The sequence below is a fragment of the Acartia tonsa genome, chromosome 15, assembly GCF_053477335.1.
Source record: "Acartia tonsa isolate MP-2025a chromosome 15, ASM5347733v1, whole genome shotgun sequence".
Taxonomy (NCBI): domain Eukaryota; kingdom Metazoa; phylum Arthropoda; class Copepoda; order Calanoida; family Acartiidae; genus Acartia; species Acartia tonsa.
Window position 1 is genome coordinate 11,594,616 of NC_137274.1, and position 20,394 is coordinate 11,615,009.

A 20,394-nucleotide genomic window follows, 5' to 3' on the forward strand; every position below is an offset into this window, starting at 1 on the left:
GCTTGTCACTCTGCTGTGGCAGCTTGATGAAAATTCAAATTTCTTTAAAGAAGTGATGGCCCTACATGACCATGTGTGTTTCTTTGATCAATATTTATTTTTGAACCGACCCCAAGGACTCGCCGGCCACTTTCGCAGTCTACTCCGCCTGCGGCATATCAAGATTGCGGCTGTTCTCTGTGAACAACTATGTTCCCGATATGCGGAGGTGGGAGTCAAGTACATGTCCTGCCAGCCCAACTAGACCTACCTTATCTGCCATCCACAGCTCCTCCAGTATCTTCACCATTTGTTAATTCCATGTTCTAAAAAAAGAAATGTTTAAAATTATTTGACCAATGCCTAATTTACATGGAATTAGTGAGGGATAGAGACATAGAGACAAGAACACGTACAGTTAATGACAATAAAATGTTGCAATTTCCAGCACATACAAAGTGACGAGATTATCTACACTTGACCCATCCCTGTATACGCCTTCATTGAATAACTCCACTAACATCGAGTCTTAACAAGTTAACCTGTTTAATATTTCCACAATTAATATTAATACATAAATTATGCAGTGTTGTTAATAATAAAGAAATTAGAAATTTTTTGTGCCTCCTAACTGATATTTCTTATTTGACGTACGTCAAAGCTGCTCTATAACTATGCTATGTATATGTAGGAAGACAATAAAAGTAATAAACACCCATCCTTTCTATACTTCTTACTACTTTCCTCCCCCCCCTTGTGTATTTAGGCAAGCCTTCCAGGCTTTATGCCTAGATTCTTGATGTTGAGTTAGGTTTAAAATTGAAAAGTTACGAGTTATCAAGCATCCCCTCCCTCCCTCCCTGATATATCGGGCGAACATTCCATGTTTCTTGCCCAATGATTTGATTCTTAGATAGATCTAAAGGATTAAAAGTTAAAAGTAAAGGATAAGAAGATAAAACGGATTAAAAGACGATAAAAGACGATAAAACATTAAAATCATTAAAACGTTTGTGTTAATAGAATAAAGAGTTTTTTGTTGTTAGTTAACAAATTAATATTTAATATTTAAGCATCGGACTTTCTCATTATAACTTATGCAAACTCTATTTGGTTTAAGAAGAAAGTGTGGCATTTTCTATTAAACTCCTTCTCATTTTCAATTTGTTTTATGTTATTTGGAAGATTGTTGAAGATAGTTGGAAAAGCGTGAAAAGGTGCGTTCAATAGAAAATTTCTGCTTCCTCCTTGTGCGTAGGCAAAATTATTTGCGTTTCTCATGTTATACCTGTGTCGATCTCTGGAGAACTCCCAGGTATTGTTAAATATTTCCGGCTGGAGGCCATTCTGATATTTAAACATAAATTTGCAGACGTTATATTTTATGAGTAAGTCAAAAGGTAAGATTGAGTTGCTTTTGAAAAATTCAGCCGTGTGGGCTCTACTAGGTAGGTTTTCAATTATTCTTATTGCAGACTTTTGAATCTTAATAATCGGATTCAATAAATATTGTGGACATGCAGTGAAAAGAATGCAGCAATACTCAATATTACTTTTGATGTATGATGAATACAAAATTCTCAAATGTTTTTTGTCAAGAAAATGGCGCATTATACGCATTGAATAAATTATTTTGGAAATTTTTGCATATACTTTTTTTAAATGATAGGTATATTTTAATTTTGTATCCAACAGAACACCCAAATGCTTGATAGACCCTTCATTTGCATCAGTTACAAGATCTAATTTAGTGATTTTTTCTGGTGTGTTTTCCCCTATGTTATTCATATTTACAAAGACGTTGAATTCAGACTTAATTAAAGATTCTTCGGGGGTGAGTTGTTCTCTAGGAGAAGTGAAAATCATACACTTGGTTTTTAAAGGATGAATCAATAATTGGTTTGAACTGTACCAGGTAGTCAGTTTTGGGATTATATCTTTGGCAAGCTCAATGAGTTCGGCAAGTGATTCTTTCTCCAGGTAGGAGAGAGCATCATCTGCAAAAAGGTTGATTATTACATTTGGATCTATATTAATTAGATCGTTTATAAAAATCAAAAACAATATAGGTCCTAAAACTGACCCCTGGAGTACGCCAATGATAATACTTTCCAAAGTTGAAAACACACCCTTAAAAAAAACTTTCTGCGTGCGATTACTATAATAACTAACGAACCAACTCAACGGTAATCCCCTAATCCCTGCGTTCCTAAGTTTTTCAAATAACACTTCTCTATTTATCATGTCGAAACATTTCCTGATATCCAAAAATATGGATAAACAGGAATTGTTTCGACTTAGGCACTTTGTGATCATATTTGAAAGGTCTAGGATGTTATGATAGGTTGAAACCCCCCTCCTAAACCCAAATTGGCGTGCGTTGAAAAAATTTCTTTCGTCTAAGAAGTTGACCAAGCTATCACATACATGTTTCTCCAGCGGTTTGGAGAAATTATCAATCAGACTGACACCACGATGGTTGTCAGTCTGATTGAGTGATCCTGATTTGTGTAAAACTATAACCTTGGAAACCTTCATGCTGGAGGGGAAAGTACCGGTTTGGAGGGATAAGTTATAACAATGACAGAGGGGTTGTGCTATCACATCCGCACATTTTGAAAGTAGAAACATTGATACATCATTTGCGTCGGTACTTTTTTTTGGTTTAATATTTCTGATTAAGTTTATGACTTTAAATGGGTAAAGAGGTTCAAAGAAAAGTGAATCTTGGATTGGGGGTGGGAGGTACTCAGAAAAATGTTTGTTTGTTGTTGGGATCTCAGGTTTTAGTGAAGTTCCAAGGTTACAAAAAAATCTATTAAATTCGTTTGCGATGGCTTGGTCACCCTCAATTTTCCTATCCCCAACTTCCAAATATGAGCACTCAGCTGCCCTCTGATCAAAGCCTAACATTTCTTTTAAGCATTTCCAAAGTTTCTTGCTGTCCCCCCCACAATTCCTAATATTAAGTCTATAATACTCAAGTTTAGCTTTCCTTACATTCCTGTTGTAACTGTTCCTATATGAGTTGTACACTGCCTCGCTTTCTCTCGTTCGTTCTCTAAGGAAGTTGTCATGCAAGGCGTGTTTATGTTCACGCATTCTCAAGAGGTGTGGTGTCATGAATTTTTGCAGGGGTGTAGTTTTTTTGTTTTTTCTAATCCGAACGACAGGGCATAAGGTATTGTACAACTCTAGGAATTTTTTTATAAAAATATCATAAGCAGCGTTGACGTTATCTTTATTTAAGACATCAGACCAATCAGTACTGTACAATGCTTCATTTAATGAATTAATGTTGTCATCACCCATCATCCTTTTTTCGTAGAAATCAGGTTGTGTAGGTTTTTTTCCACCATTAATCCTGAAAGCATTGACCAGCATTAAGTGGTCTGATATCTGAGAAGTTAAAACACAAGAAAGCATTAAATTTTGGATAAAATTACCTACGCCAAAAATATCAATTAGTGTGGCACTTGTTCTTGTTATTCTTGTGGCTTTAGTTATTGTGTTTAAGACCCCGTTAAAGTTTAGTGCTTCAATAAGACGCATACTATGACTATTGATATCATTAAGTTTAAGCAAATCAAGATTAATGTCACCAACAATGAAAAAGGGAAGGTCAAGTGCAAATATCCTATCGAGTAGTTCTAGGTATGTGTCAAAGAATTGTTCGATTTCGTCATTAGATTGATTCGGAGGCCTGTACGTATTCAGGACAACGAACTTGAAGCCATTGAGAGAAACTTTAAGGCATATGCTTTCGCATATCCTTTCTTTAAATGAGATCCTTTCAAACAACCTGTCTACTTTATATTGTTTTTGAATAAGTATCCCAACCCCTCCCCCCCCGCTGATGCTTTCTAAGATTAGTGTGCCAATTGTATCCTTCTACATTAAAAACGTCAAGATTTGCTTCGGTATTAACCCACAATTCCTGACACGCAAGCATTGTGGGCATTATACCTTTATTTCTGAAGTTGTCAATACAACTAAGAATCTCGTTATATTTTGCGTGGATACTTTGACAGTTAATACTTAATAGGATTATTAGTTGCTCTTTAAATGATTTTAATTTACTTATTGCTGCATTTTCTGTTAGATAGGTACAATTAATATTAAATTCTTCTTCTAAACCTTCGAAGTTATTGCCATATAAGGGATTAAGTAAGTCATATAACGGGTTAAGATTTAGGTCATTCGGTACCTGTTCATCTAATCCATTAGGGAGGTTTGTTGGAGGTAGGTTCAAGGTCTGGATTTAGCGCAGGAGGATTAGCACGAAACTCGCTAGGTGGGAACAACTGAAAAAAAGTATAAATTAGCGAATAAAATACATAATAAAATAGTTTATATTTACAATATGGGTTGCGAGAATAAAACATTAGTGAAGGGTGTCAATAAATGAGCCCTCCACTACTTTACTAGTTCCTACCCTTAAATAATTTTAGGAAAGAATTGTGTGTACATGGGTAGTTGATTGAGATTAAGTAATTTGAGAGTTTTGATTAATTTTAATTACATACTGATATATGATGCACAAATAATTTTAAGAATTAATTAATATTAATCATAGCATGTGAAATGTAATGATTCATACGTTTTGATAGCTTTTCTTTTTGACGGCGATAACGATAACGATAACGTTAAACTAAATTAGATTAGCAGCGATAATAATAATTTTGATTTTGATGGTAGCCAGATTAATCTTTAATTACATCAGTTAGACAACTATTTTAGACTTTTTATGTTGCCTTTATAACTAGGTAGCTAGATAACTAGGTACTATCCATAGATTTTAGGTCTAAGCTATTTTATCTTACTGTTTTTTTGGCGTTTCTGACTGGCTGAACTTTCTGCTGTGCTGGCTGTGATTTTGGGGGCTCGAACTCGCTCTCGGCCGCTGCACTCGTTCTCGCTGCGGCTCCTTGGCTGGCTGGACTCGCTGTTGGCGGGCTCCTTGGTCTTCTGTGGACGTCGGCCTGTTCAGGGTCTGTGGCTGCCTGGGCTCCTCCTTCGTCTGTTGGACTCATTGGCGGGAACTCCTCGTCGTTGTTGAGCTGTGGAGGGGGTGGGTTATTGTTGTCCTCAAAGTCGTCCTCACTCATCAAGGGGTTGCAGATGTTGGTATTTCTGAAGAATGAATCTCTGTGGGCGTACGGGAGCTTGTTGAACTTGACCAGTGGCGGGGCTTCTTCTCTGCTGAACAGATAATCTGCGCCCGGGATGGGTTTTGTCATCTCCACGAGTGTTTCTCCATATGGGTTTAGGACTTTAAACCATTTTGTTCCGGCCTTCAATTGGAACGCCACTGTCTCTGAGGCTATTTTCGTGCGGGCAACCAGTTTAGTTGAATGAAGGTAAGTCTGTACGGACTTATTGAGTTTCGTTGCGTCATATTGAATCTTCAGCTGGCGTCCAGGGTAGTAGGGTGCGGGTGACAGGCTCTGGTTGGCTGATTTATATTTGTTTAAGTTGGCAGCGTAGTTGTCCATCACGGTGCGTTTGGATATCATAAATGCTGTGAGGAAGATCCTACTGTGAAACCTGAAGATGGCGACCGGTATCTCCTTCTTGGCTGGCGAATGCGGCAGATAATGCGCGTATTCAACTACATCCCCCCAGTGTTGGGGGATGTAGTCGATAAGGCCGTTTTTCCGCGCTATCTGTAGGGCTGGTAGGATTATGGAGGTGTAGATGTGGTACATGGTGATTCTCTCCCGGCTGTGAGGCGCCTGGTATCCCGAGATTCTGCAGGACCAGCTGCGGGATCGTTGTTCCCTACAGGAGTTCTGAAAATATTGGAACTTCTTGTAATTTATGTTATCCAAATTTAACGTATGTACTTTAGTCTCAAGAGCCGCGATACTATCCTTTAACGTTTTTAAAGTCGACGCTGATAATTCTGCGTTTTTAAAACCATCAATGTTTTCCAATTTCTCATTTAAACTATTAAATTGACTTTTTACCGCTTCTATTTCTTCATTTTGTTTGGAGAATTTATCGAAAACTTCTTTGTGACGTACCTTCGCTGTTTTGTCATCGTATTCCTCAAATCTCTTCGTTAGCATTTTATCCATTTTTTTCCAAAAGTCAGGACTGGAATCAAAGTTTGAAGCCATCCTGTTGTTGATGAGTTGTTAGAAGTTTGTTTATATTCTTGGTATGGTTTGGTGATGACGGCGGCCAATGGATGACGTGTATAGTTTGTTGTAACCAATAGCAGAAGGCGTCACTGCGGGTTGACCAATGGGGTGACAGCACGGATTTTGGCCCTTAATACAGTGGCCAAGATTAGTGAAGAAATAGCGGGAATTAATAGTTTAATATTTAATTCACTTAATGTTTATAACGTTAATGATAAGGATAGCGTTAGCGGTTTACACTGCCAATTGACCTAAACGGCGGTGTAAATATGGTGCCAGAACTAGATGCGAGTTGCCCTAGGCTACCATATCTTCCCTTTACACACAATCGCGGAGTGACCACGGGCGAAGGGTAAGGGGGAACTAGTAAAGTGTGGGGGTGTGTTGTACGACTAGTACATTAAACACAATTAGGGCTGGAGAGAGAGATGTTGTCGGCTCCACACACTAAACTAAACTAAACTAAACTAAACTAAACTAAACTAAACTAAACTAAACTAAACTAAACTAAACTAAACTAAACTAATGAGAGAGATGAGAGGAGAAGTGGAAAAGAAAACCCTAAAAAAAGAGATGGATAATCCCTCATTTTTATGACGTCAGCACTGAGCGACTTTTCAGCGTCTTTTTTGTTGTAGATTGTGCCAACTACTGCGGACAAATCAATTGTGAAATGGCAGCTACCATGCATCACTGATATAAGGTCAGATATTCTTAAAATGGTACCCAAAGTTTTATAAAATGGTACCCAAATTTTTATAAACTGGTACCCAAATTTTTATAAAATGGTACCCAAAGTTTTATAAACTTGTACCAAAAGTTTTATAAACTGATAAACAACAGACCTATACGTAACAGACCTATTTTCGTTAATTTAGGCATGTTAGAATTGTCCTATTAATCTAAATCTTTGTCTGATAATTTCTGTAACGATTGAGAGGATGACCAAATTTTGTTTAGATGTGAGTTTCGTGGTGAGCCAGTAACAACTCTCATTGGATCTGCAATCATTTCAGCTGTTGCCACAGGTATTGATCTATCTATTTATTTCAATTTTTTTTTGTAATTTTAATAGTTTAATAGTTATTTCTCGCATCGTATTGTAAACTAGCTTCCGCGGATATAGAATGTACATTTTTATATCCGTAGAAAGCTGGATATAATACGATGCTAGACATAGTTTTTTCGTATGGATGAGAACCGGTTCCTATCCACCGGATTCGAATGAATACGAGAATAGTTATTTCTCGTATCGTATTATAAACGGCTTTCCGCGGATATAGAATGTACAATTATAAGATTAAAACTAGTTTTTTTAGCCCCGTGGTGCCAAAGGCACCGGCTAAAAAAACTAGTTTTAATCTTATGATTGTACATTTCTATATTCGTAGAAAACTGGATATAATACGATGCTAGACATAGTTTTTTTCGTATTCATGAGAACCGGTTCCTATCCACCGGATTCGAATGAATACGAGAAAAAATATTATAGATTTTATTGAAAAAATCTATGAATGCTAATAATATTAATAATTATATTAAAAGATAATTGTAACTGAAGATTGCTTTAATGCATGAAACATGATGTTTTACAAATAATCTTTTGTTATTCATTCTATGTGGACTATACTAGCGGCTTCACCCCTAGCCTCTAGGGGCTTTGCCCCAAGAGGTTTAATTACATCTTTTATTACCTTGAGATACCTTACTCCACCACTATTTTAACCCTTAACGGTCGGGGGGGGGGGGCGTTGAACGCCCCCCCATCCGGTTTTTTCTATCTCATTTTCTGTGTGTGAAAGATGAAGAGCCCAAACTGCTTGACTTTTTAAGTATGGGTATGACACATAACTGAGAGTTGGAATTTTTTGAATATCTCCATCCTGGCGGGCACAGGATGCCAGCAAACCTGGCAGGGTCATCCAGGTAAAGAGCAAAAATATTTTTTTGACTAAAACAAAGCATTTTATCATACCAAAATACTAAAAAATCCTCTAGTAGTACATCCTTATATGAAATACAGGTGTTCAAGTCACTTTCAGGTTCCAGGTACGATCCTGCAGGTCCTGATCCTCCAGGTCTCTAGAAATCTTTAAAAGGCTCCTGTGGCCGCAATTTTTAACTTAGAGACTTCAAATTTTAAACTTAAGCTTTTCTTACATGTCTACATAACATAATAAAATTTCATGAAGATCCGCCGCCGTTTTCCTGCCGACAGCCGACTGCGGCGGCTGGCAGCTGCCAAGTACAGCTGCGGCCAATGAAATTTATATTTTGATATTTCTAATGTAAAATTTACATAAAGATAAACATTTTCAGGAAAAAAAATTTCTTCTAGCTTCAAAAATAAGAAAATTACAGCCATTTGAAATTTTTAAGTAAAAAAGGACCTAAAAACAAAGGTTGTTAAATAAAAGGGTGAAGGAAGCGAAAATTGACTTAGACTTATAATAGGTCGGAAATTCATTATCAAACTGGGGACTTGCACAAAAAAATTTAGCCCTCTAGCTCTAATAGGAACTGAGATAATAAGGGGGGGCGTTGAACGCCCCCCCCCCCCCCCCCCCCGACTGATTAAGGTGCGGCAAGGGGCCCGACTGTAAAGGGTTAAATGATTAAAAATAATTGGCGGGGGGATTTTAAGTTTTTTTTTTGGGGGGGGGGGATTTCTCACCCCCCAAGAAAATAGCCTAAAACCACCACAGGACCAGTAGGTATATTCCCTGAAGAGTAGAATCTGATCTATCCAGTGGTTACTGAGATCTTAAGGGACAGACGGACAGACAGGCGGAAAAATATAATTCTACTTTGTATTATAGTAGTATAGATGTTTTTTTATAAATATTATGTTCAAAAAATCTTCTAAAATATTAGTAAAAATCCTTTAAATTAAATTTATTTTCAACTTTTTTTTTTTTTTTAAATATTATGTTCAAAAAATCTTTTTTTTTTTTTAAATATTTTTTTTAAATATTATGTTCAAAAAATCTTCTAAAATATTAGTAAAAATCCTTTAAATTAAATTTATTTTCAACTTTAGTTTTACATTGACATCTGAAGAGTGCAAACATGCACGAAACAATTTGTAATGTCTGAATAAATATGTAAAATTCATATTTTGTTTGTGAGTTAACCTCTTATATTATTCTCTACATTATGTATTGAGAACTCTCTGGTAACAATTTTGATACCTTCACTTTCAAGATGAAACTAGTCTCCTATTATTAAAATAGGTGAGACCTCTGATCAAAATTGAATCAACGCTCTGAAACAAAAATGATTTCCTTCAACTACTATCCTGAAGAAGAATCTGCCTCCACCCCCTGACCAACTTCATGCAGCACCTGGTAAAACTGGTCCTTACATGGCTTACAAAATCAAGAAGAAGAATTTCAAGAAAGAAACATCTCCTACCCTGCCTTGACGGAACTTCTGATGCTGCTGTATATGAATATTTTTTTTAAATATTATGTTCAAAAAATCTTCTAAAATATTAGTAAAAATCCTTTAAATTAAATTTATTTTCAACTTTAGTTTTGCATTGACATCTGAAGAGTGCAAACGTGCACGAAACAATTTGTAATGTCTGAATAAATATGTAAAATTCATATTTTGTTTGTGAGTTAACCTCTTATAGTATAGATGTATATACAGATAACTACCTCCCTCTCTTTTGCAATGACATTTTTCGTCTGCTATTAAATTGTTTTCTGCTACTTGGCTGTGTTAATAGTCCCAACACCATTTGTTATCAATCTTACCTATCTATCTTTCTATCTATCTATCTATCTATCTATCTATCTATCTATCTATCTATCTATCTATCTATCTATCTATCTATCTATCTATCTATCTATCTATCTATCTATCTATCTATCTATCTATCTATCTATCTATCTATCCATCTATCTATCTTTTCTATATCTATCTATCTATTTAGTAATTGTTCTGATATCCCTGTTGTCTGTATGTCTATGTAGATACCTGGCCCACAAGAATGACGAGGCAAAGGTAGGTTGAACAAGGATGACAACATTCATAAAAGCGAATCTCTGAAACTGTAGGACAAACGAACATTAACACTTATATAGTGTCAGAACTGAATAATCAGAATATAAATTTATAAGAGTCAAAGCAAAATTGTAAGTAAAAATTGCTTAATGTAGGATAATATTTAAGGACATACTTACATTTTAGAGTTGCTTCGCTTATGATATTGAACTTTGTTGTCTAAAGAATCAGTATTAAGATATATAAGTTTTCTTGAATTTTAATGTTAGGGGGAGATTTGAAATCTGCAACAAATTTTAAGGATTTTTTATAAAATTCGTTTTTTGTATAATTCTTTATCTAAAAGCGGAAATGCATTTTAGAATGAAAGTTATTAATTTTGACCAATAGGATAGGTGGATTTTAAACTAACTGCGCTCTAATTGGTTGAATGATGTGGGCCATCCAATCAGAGTGCGTTTTTTTTAAATCCACCAATCACAGATGCCAAAATTAATTAACTTAAATTGCATTTCCGCTTTTAGATAAAGAATTATAGAAAAAACGAATTTTATAAAAAAAAATCCTCAAAATTTGATGCAGATTTCAAATCTCCCCCCAACTTTGAAATTCCGGAAAACTTATATATCTTAATCAGTATACCAAAAATAAGATCAATCAGATAATTAGATCATATAAAAATTTGTTGTTAAAAAAGTAAAAAAACAACATGTTAAAAATGGACGTACGGACATTCTGGTAATGATTATAGAGTTGCTACACTTTCTAAATTGTACCTAACTACTACAGGAATCACCATGCAAAATTTGAAATCGATAGGACAATTTAACGAGCCTCAAAAAAAAGCTATCTGTTACGGACGGACGTACAGACAGGCCGACCCTAATTATAGAAAAGCTTTGCTTCTAATAATATTTTGGGGGGGGGCAAATGGAGAGGTCGTCAATTTTACATTGTATTGCCCCCAAACGACAGCTGAAAACCACGTATAGGTTTCGTGATTTTTTTTTCAGAATTAATTTCGTTATTGGTATAAGCTAGGTGAAACGTAGATTTGCATGGGGATGGGGGGATATCTTTATATTATCCTGCTGCGAAAAACATTTTATGCTAGATGTTGATTCATAGATTTTTAAGGTTTCATGATTTCATTTTTTTATATCCGATATCCATCCATAATTTTTGTGCTTTGCTACTTATGGATGTTGTCATCCTTGTTTATAACTGATTTTTCTTTTAAAAAGTTTGAAACACATAAATATAAAGCGATAAGACAATGGCCGACAAATTGATGTACATCTTTAATGATGATTTACAAAAGTATACCTTTTGTAGATTACAATTAGTGGTTCAAACGTCTGGACACTCAATTAAATGAACCAACCAATCAAATTCAAAGTTCCCAAAGTTGTTAAGCTAAAAAAATGTTATCATAAAAAATTTGGGGACTAGTGTAATAAACAGCCCAATGTCCCCTCCCACTTCGTTGCAACAACTATAAATTTATTTTAAAATTAATGATTTTGAGAAGAAAAAAATCTTCAAATAATTATAACAAAATCCCCCAACAAAATAAATTGCATTTTTAAAATTCTTTTATAGTTATCGCATCGTATTATAGACATTTTTCCGGGACTAGTAAAATAAAAAAATTATAAGATTCTGATTATTTTTTTTGTAGAAAATAAACGCTACATAATTTTTAAGTATAGCACAAAGACGGTTCTAATCCAGCGGATATTAATCAGTTTTAAAGACGAAGCCCAATCTGTACCCCTTTTGATTTCTTTGACGTCATAAAATGAGGGAGTTGAAAGGAGATAAAAAAACTCCAAAAATTAAATATGACTTTTTTGCATAAAAAAAGTAACTTTTTTCGCCATGCAAATGGAAAAAATGCCTCAGGGGCACTTGGGTAAATGAGGGGGAATGGAAAGCCCCTCTTGATTTGAGTGTGAATGTACCATATGCCAAAATTAATATGAATCTATAAGAAGCTTCACTGTAAAGGAGAACCATATTGGTTCAGTGGTTAGTGAGATCCTGTACTACACAGATAGACAAACATCTAGTTACTTTGTAGATGGAAAAAGTCGCTCAATATGACGTCATAAAAATAAGGGAGATGAGAGGAGAAGTGGGATAGAAACCCCCTAAAAAAGAGATGGATAAGCATTCATTTTTATGACGTCACATCTCTTATTTTTGAGCGTCTTTCTCCACTTATGACAAAGAGAGGGGTAGGTTTCTGGTAGAATCCGTAAATGTGTGTGTTTTAAGGCTTAAAAATAGTAGTAGAATGATAATATTCACTAAATATGTGTATTTCTTATTGAAAAGAACTATAGGTAGACACAAATTTTTTTTAAAAAGTTAACATAAATTTATATCGTTCTACTACTGTTTTTAACTTATAACACATAACCTTTTCGAATTTTACCAGAATCCTACCCCCCTCTTTTATAAAAAAAAAGATTCATTTTGTGTATTTTATATCTTATTAAAACAGTAATTATTGTAATGATGATTCATATGATGATAAACAAATACCCAAGCAAATTATTTATAATTTTTTAAACAGATTCAGTCATGTTAGTCAAATGTTCGTTTGTCTCTCTGATTTATTGGGTTTTTAAAAATGAAGCTTTTCTATAATTAGGGTCGGTCTAACCCATCTAACCGTAATAATTAGCTCTTTTCGTTGATTTAGGCATGTTAGAAATGTCTTATCGATTTCAAACTTTGCATGATGATTCCTATTTCAGTTAGGTATAATTTTGATAGCGTAGTTTTATAATCGTTACCAGAATACTGTACGTCATGTTGTTTTATAATTTTTTGTCAACAATTTTTAAAGTGATATAATTATCCTATGTATCTGATTGATCAAATACTGATTCCAAGGACAACAAAGTACAATATTGTTAGCTAAGCATCTCTATAATCAAGTCCTGAAAACGTAAGTATGTCAATAAACATTATCCTTTATCAAGCAACTTTTCAACATATTTACCTACAATTTTGCTTCGACTCTCATACATTTATATTCTGATTATTCAGTTCTGACACTATTTTTTAAAGGAAAGCTATCCTCTACTTGGGGTCGGTCCAACCCATCTAACCGTAATAATTAGCTCTTTTTGTTGATCTAGGCATGTTAGAATTGTCATATCGATTTCAAACTTTGCATGATGATTTCTAATACAGTTAGCAATTTAGAAAGCGTAGCTATATAATCGTTACCAGAATTTCCGTACGGGAACCACTGAACCAATATGGTTCTCCTACAGTGTAGATTATCATAGGTCCTGGAAAGGTTTATAACCAAGATAAAACTCTCTTATTGGTCAGTTCGTTCATTCAGAAGGAGCGTAGGGGCTGGTATGGGATGGGGTTTACCTATATTTTTAGCCAACTGCGTTTTTCACTAGAGAATATGGAAAACTGGTGTAAGATCCAAGTAATAATACATCCATTTCATAAAAATAATGACCACTTCCCCCCGCCTCCAAAAAAAAAAAAAAAATCCAACCCCTTTACCTCATCTACTCTCCTCCTACTGGATTAACAAAATGATCAATAAGTAATGTCCATGTTAGCAACCTCAGCTGACGACAATTTTTCCCCTGTCATAATATTGTACTAGCAGAAACGCCCCCTTGAGGCCTCTAGGGGCACTTGAGAAGGTGGAAGTTGAATTCAACAACCCAATTATTTTAGATATAAAAAGAATTAGTAAAAAAATATTTGAGGAGATTTTTTTGGTGGGTTGATCACCCTCCCTATCCCCCCTCCATTTATTTTTTTTAATGTTTTTGGGGGTGGGGGAATTTTTTTCTAAGTTCGATTTATCTTGGGAGAATAGTGGTACCTTCCCCAAAATAGTTAAAAACCTTCCCATGACCTATTAGAAGCAAGCTTGTAAAGGAGAACCATATCAGTTCAGCGGTTAGTGAGATCCTTCGGTACCAACAAACAGACAAACAAACAAACAGATAGACATCCTGTTACTTTATTATAAAGATATGCATTATTAGATGGCTGGTAAGAGATTGAAGGATGTTGTGAGAACTGTGACAGCTGCCAGCCAGTATTGTGATATTAATTGTAGTACAGGTTAGTACCACCTGACATAGTAGCAGTAGGAACCATTTTTAACGTCTTTAGTTATGACGCATTGATAAGTCGAGATTCGAAACTATCACCAACCCGATGATGAACAGATGCGCTATGTGATGAGTCACTAATGCTAGTTGTAGTAAAGGTATGTAGGACTCAACATATAATAATTCTTAGTATTGTGATATCAATTATAGTAAAAGTAAGTAGGACATGACATAGTAGCAGTAGGAACCATTTTTAATGTCTTTGGTTATGATGCGATGTTAATCCAAGATTCGAAACTATCACCTACCTGATGATGAGCGGATGCACTATGTATTGAGTCACATTCACAGGTTGTAGTAAAGGTAAAGAGTACTTAACATATAAATATCCACAGTATTGTGATTTTAATTGTAGTATAGGTTAGTAGCACCTGATATAGTAGCTTTAGGAACCATTTTTAATGTCTTTAGTTATGACGCATTGATAAGTCGAGATTCGAAACTATCACCTACCCGATGATGAGCGGATGTGCTATGTGTTGAGTTACCATTTTTATGACTCAATGTCAATTAAGCTGAGATTCGAACTGACACATCCCCGATGATGAGCGGATGCACTATTTGTTGAGTCATGTTCGGAGGTTGTAGTAAATGTAAGTAGGACCCTACATTTAAATATTCTCAGTATTGTGATATCAATTGTAGTAAAGGTTAGTAGCACCTGACATAGTAGCATTAGGAACCATTCTTAACATCTTTAGTTATGACAAAGAGTTAAGTTGAGACTCAAAACTATCACCTTCCCAATGATGAGCAGATGTGAAATGTGTTGGGTCACGGTCACAGGTTGTAGTAAAGGTATGTAGGACTCAACATATAATAATTCTTAGTATTGTGATAACAATTGTAGTAAAGGTTAGTAGCACCTGACATAGTAGCTTTAGGAACCATTTTTAACATCTTTAGTTATGACGCAATGTTAAGTCAAAATGAAACCTATTACGTACTTGATGATGGGTGGATGTGCTACATGTTGAGTCTTGGTCACAGGTTGTAGTAAAGGTAAAGAGGACTTAACATATAAATATCCACAGTGTTGTGATATCAATTGTAGTAAAGGTGAGTAGCACCTGACATAGAAACAGTAGGAACCATTCTTAACCTCTTTAGTTATGATGCTATGTTAAGCCAAGATTCTAAACTATCACCTCCGCGATGATAAACAGATGCACTATGTGTTGAGTCACAAATGCAATTTGTAGTAAAGGTATGTAGGACTCAACATATAATAATTCTCAGTATTGTGATATCAATTGCAGTAAAGGCAAGTAGCACCTGACATAGTAGCAGTATGAAACATTTTTAACATCGTTAGTTATGATGCGATGTTAAGTCGAGATCTGATGATGAGTGGATGTGCTATGTGTTGAGTCATGTTCAGAGGTTGTAGTAAAGGTATGTAGGACTCAACATATAATAATTCTTAGTATTGTGATATCAATTGTAGTAAAGATAAGTAGCATCTTACATAGTAGCAGTAGGAACCATTTTTAACCTCTTTAGTTATGACGCGGTGTTAAGCTGAGATTAGAAACTATCACCTACCTAATGATGAGCGGATGCACTATGTATTGAGTCATTGTCACAGGTTGTAGTAAAGGTAAATAGAACTCAACATATAATAATTCTTAGTATTGTGATAACAATTAAAGTATAGGTTAGTAGCACCTGACAAAGTTGCAATAGGAACTGTTCTTAACGTCTATGGTTATGACGCGGTGTTAATCCAAGATTCAAACCTATTACATACTCGATGATGAGTGGATGCGCTATGTGTTGAGTTATGGTCACAGGTTGTAGTAAAGGGAAGTAGGATGGATGTTTAACCACATGGTGCTAGATCTTTGTTTATTTGCGAAATGATCAATAATACAGGATTTTATCACAAGCATAACTAACATTAAATTGATAAGGGAGCGTATTTTTCTACAAATGGATGATTGAACTTAACCCTTAACGGTCGGGGGGGGGGGGGGGGCGTTGAACGCCCCTCCATCCGGTTTTTTCTTTCTCATTTTCTTTGTGTGAAAGATAAAGAGCCTATACTGCTTGACTTTTTAAGTGTGGGTATGAGACATAACTGAGAGTTGAAATTTTTTGAATACCTCCATCCCGGCGGGCACAGGATGCCTGGCAGGGTCATCCAGGTAAAGAGCAAAAATATTTTTTTGACTTAAACAAAGCATTTTATCATACCAAAATACTAAAATAAAAAATTGTATTATAGCTTCAAAAATAAAAAAATTACAGCCGTTTGAAATTTATAAGTGAAAAAGGACCTAAAAACAAATGTTGTTAAATAAAAGGGTGAAGGAAGCGAAAACTGACCTTGACTTACTTAAGATCGGAAATTCATCATAACACAGGGGACAGTAAGACTTACCATATAAATATCCACAGTATTGTATATTGATTACAGTAAATGTAAGTTGGATGGATGTCTAGCAATGTGGGGCTAGATCTTCATTTGTTTGCAAAACTTCAATGGTCAATATTACAGGATTTTATTACAAGCATAACAAACATTAATTGGATAAGGGTGCATATCATTTCACCAAATGGAGTCTGTCCCTAAAACATATGGCTGATGGAAGTAGGACCCAACATATAAATATCCTCATTATTTGGACACTTCTACTTGAACAAACTAATAAATAATACTTTAACCAAATTACCCAAAGTTTTTAAGCCACAGAATAGGACAGAACATACTTTGAAAACTTTGGGTACCTGTAAAGTTTACAGTTCAGTGCTCTTCCTTCCCTTGGTTAAAACTAAATACTAAAAAAAATGTTCTCTTTTTTTCAGATCTAAACCGAAGTGATTCAGCCCAGACCAAAGAGTCCATCATAGATGAGAGGGAAGATGTTTATAGGTACGATATATGACCTCATACAGGCTGGGATGCTGTCATGTCCATGACACTCAAACACCAGGGCCAACAAACCAGGATAACCAAAGGGAGCCAAATGTCTTTTATTCCAAACATCCCAGGAATTAGATTAAGTAACAACCAACACACCCAACTCTTTGATTGCACGACCTTTGTCTGATAAGTCCTAACTGTGCATGGTAATTAGTTGTGTCCTAATTTGTATGGTAATTAGTTGTGTCCTAATTTGTATAGTAATTAGTTGTGTCTGTCTTAGGCCAAGGCTTTCCCCCTACTGTAACTATTCATGTTGTGCACCTGACAAAGTAGCAGTAGGAACCATTTTTATTGTCTTTTGTCACAACATTGTGTTAAGCAACCTATCACCTACCGATGACAACTAATGATTTCATTGTGTTTATATACTTATGAATGTTGTCATCCTTGTTTATATTTTGCAGGGCCTATGAAAAGAATATTGAAAGCAGCAAAACCAGTCAAAATTCAACAAGGAATTAATGATTTTATATTTATTACTTTTAAACTTTTAAGGAAATGGGAAACTAATAGCTGTATTTAGTGCCCTAGGAAAATGGGGATAGACGTCACCGCTTTTGGCCTACCTATTCTAGTGACGTCATAGAAGTGGGAAAGAGAAAGGGAAGGGGGAAAGAAACCTTTTAGAAAAGAAATGTGGTATAAGGTATTTCCTTACTTCAATAGAATAGGTAGGCCAAAAGCAGTGACACCTATCCCCATTTTGCTAGGGCACCATAGAAAGCTATTTTTGTTTAGGGATTTTGTATACGGTTGTAGAAAGTTTGGTGCGAGGAGGGAGGGGGAAACTGTGCACGTCCCTGTATCACTAGACAAAGTCATAGAAATGCTTTGCTCTTCCTAATTAAAGTTCTTGTAAATCTCCCTTTCATCTTTTATTAAAATGTAACACAGTATGGGGAAAGGAAGGGGGACATTTGAATGTAAATTATTCTCTGGTACCCAAAGTTTTATAACTATATCATCTTATTTGTTGGTTCTGAAACTTTGGGTTATTTCATTTATTTTGATTGGTTTTTTACCATCCAATAATTTTAATTCATTCTGTAGATTATTTAAAATAACTTTAGTTTTGGCCATCTATGTTTTGCAGAAGATAAGAAAATCATGTTTCCCTAATAGCTGTACAAACAGACGGACAAAGTGATCTTTAGAGTAGTTTTGGTTATAATATTATAAACAGCTTTCCGCGGATATAAAATGTACAATTATAAAATTAAAACTAGTTTTTTAGCCCTTGCCTTGTGCATCTCAGGGCTAAAAAACTGTTTTTAATCTTATGATTGTACATTTTCATATTTGTAGAAAACTTGATATAATATGATGCTAGACATAGTTTTTTCAAATTCATGAGAACCGGTTCCTATCCACCGGATTCAAATGAATACAAGAAAAATTATTAATAAAATTTGACGACAGACACCAATTCCAGTTCTCTTACAACAGCAGTAGTATCAAAGGTTCCAGGTATATCCTTCAATTATCTCATAACGAAGACGACATTTTAGTTTATATAATATTACGGGGCATTTGCACTTCTGGCTGTACTTGGGATCAGCTGACTTTTGTTTACCTAATAATTATCTTATAACAAACACGACATTTTAGTTATTATTGTCCTCTCATTTCATATTTAATAATTTTTCCATTTTTTTTCAAAGAAATTTATGTACCTTTATATTAAAGGAAGCCTGCTTTACCTGCTTAAAGACTTCCAAATTAGACCCAATACCCAAAATTTGAAGCCTTTAGCTTCAAAATTTTTATGTACCTGAAATGTCATTTTGAAATGCTCATAACTTTTTAAAAATTTTTGCTTAATGCTTCAAATTTGTTGTATTGGGTCTACTTGTGGCAGTCTTTCTGCTGTTAAAGGAGTGTATTTCGAGCAGGCTTCCTTTAAGGTCACCCAGTAATAATTCCACAAGAAAGGGAGGAACAAATCAGGATCCTTTGAGCATGTCACAGGTAACTATAACCCCAATTATGATAAAACAAGAATAACAACATCCATAAGTAGCGAAGCATAAAAAATAAAATCATGGATGGTAATATGTACAAGTAGATTTGAAGTGTATTTATTGATTGTTTTATTGGAGAAAATAAACACGAAACCCTGTTTTATTTGTATAATGGGAAAAATTATTTTGATAATGATATCCCCAAAAAGTTTTAAAATTGGATCAAAAACACCAAAGATAAGGGGGAAAATGTAAAAAATATAAAAATAGCTAAAAACCTGCAAAAAGGAAGTCTGACCGTCATGGTTGTTTTCTTTAAACAACAGGAAATTTAATTTTGAAATGTATAACTGAAAAAAAATTTGAAAATCGGACCATAAACACCAAAGATATGGAGAAAATGGTAAATAATACAAAAATAGCCTAAAACCTGCTGAGAGGCAGTCTGACCTTCATAGTTGTTTTCTTTAAACGACTGGAAATTTAATTTAGATATCTATAACTGAAAAAAATTTGAAAATTGCACCATAAACACTGAAGATATGGAGAAAAATGTGAAAAATACAAAAATAGCCTAAAACCTGCTAAAAAGCGGTCCTACCGCCATCAATGTCTTATACTTAATTGTGCTCCTTAATGATGGGAATGTTGTCAAATAATTTCAGCATTCTATCTTTTATAGGAGCTGAGTAAATCCCATTTCCCCCATAGCGTTACGGACTGACGGACGGACGGACATTGTGAATAATACAGTAGCTTCGCTACTAAAAAGATAACTCGCAACTGTGGTTCAACACGTAGCGCACTCGCTTGTTGTCGGTGAGGTGATAGGTTCGAATAACGGCTTAACACCGTTTCATAACTAAAGACGTAAAAAATGGTTTCTACTGCTGCTATGTCAAGTGCATGACATAAATATTTAGAGTAGGGAGAATGCCTTGTCCCAAAACAGGCACACCAAAACTACCATGTACAGTTAGAAATTATCAGAAATAGGTCATGCAATCAAAGAGTAGGTTGTGTAATAACCCAGAGGTGGATTCTTAATTTGCCCATTTAATTGCATAGTGGGGCAAAATTGTTTTCGAGAAAAATCCTCCAAAATCACATAAAAATCTACAAAAATTGAATAAAATCCTATGTTCATAACCCTTCTATGATTTTGTTTAATTTTTGTAGATTTTTAATGTGATTTTGGTGGA

The 20,394-nt window shown here is 34.9% G+C and overlaps 2 protein-coding genes across 2 annotated transcripts in view; one reads left to right on the plus strand and one right to left on the minus strand.

Annotated features, from left to right (window-relative positions):
• The window catches only part of LOC145307280 (uncharacterized), a 28,077-nt gene that overhangs the window by 3,716 nt on the left and 3,967 nt on the right, over positions 1–20,394 (plus strand). The window contains exons 2-9 of the mRNA XM_080149643.1: positions 6,764–6,828; positions 7,086–7,153; positions 10,066–10,136; positions 14,174–14,252; positions 17,111–17,177; positions 17,636–17,684; positions 18,649–18,698; positions 19,136–19,199. Coding sequence (XP_080005769.1) covers positions 14,174–14,252; positions 17,111–17,177; positions 17,636–17,684; positions 18,649–18,698; positions 19,136–19,199 — 309 coding nt within the window. The 5' untranslated portion in view covers positions 6,764–6,828; positions 7,086–7,153; positions 10,066–10,136. The remainder of the gene's footprint in view (positions 1–6,763; positions 6,829–7,085; positions 7,154–10,065; positions 10,137–14,173; positions 14,253–17,110; positions 17,178–17,635; positions 17,685–18,648; positions 18,699–19,135; positions 19,200–20,394) is intronic.
• Positions 973–6,585, minus strand: LOC145307074 (uncharacterized). Its single transcript, XM_080149413.1, has 2 exons — positions 6,006–6,585; positions 973–5,771 (listed from the first exon to the last, which is right to left on the minus strand). The coding sequence occupies exons 1-2, from the start codon at positions 6,099–6,101 to the stop codon at positions 4,794–4,796; spliced, it is 1,074 nt and encodes a 357-aa protein (XP_080005539.1). The 5' UTR covers positions 6,102–6,585; the 3' UTR covers positions 973–4,793.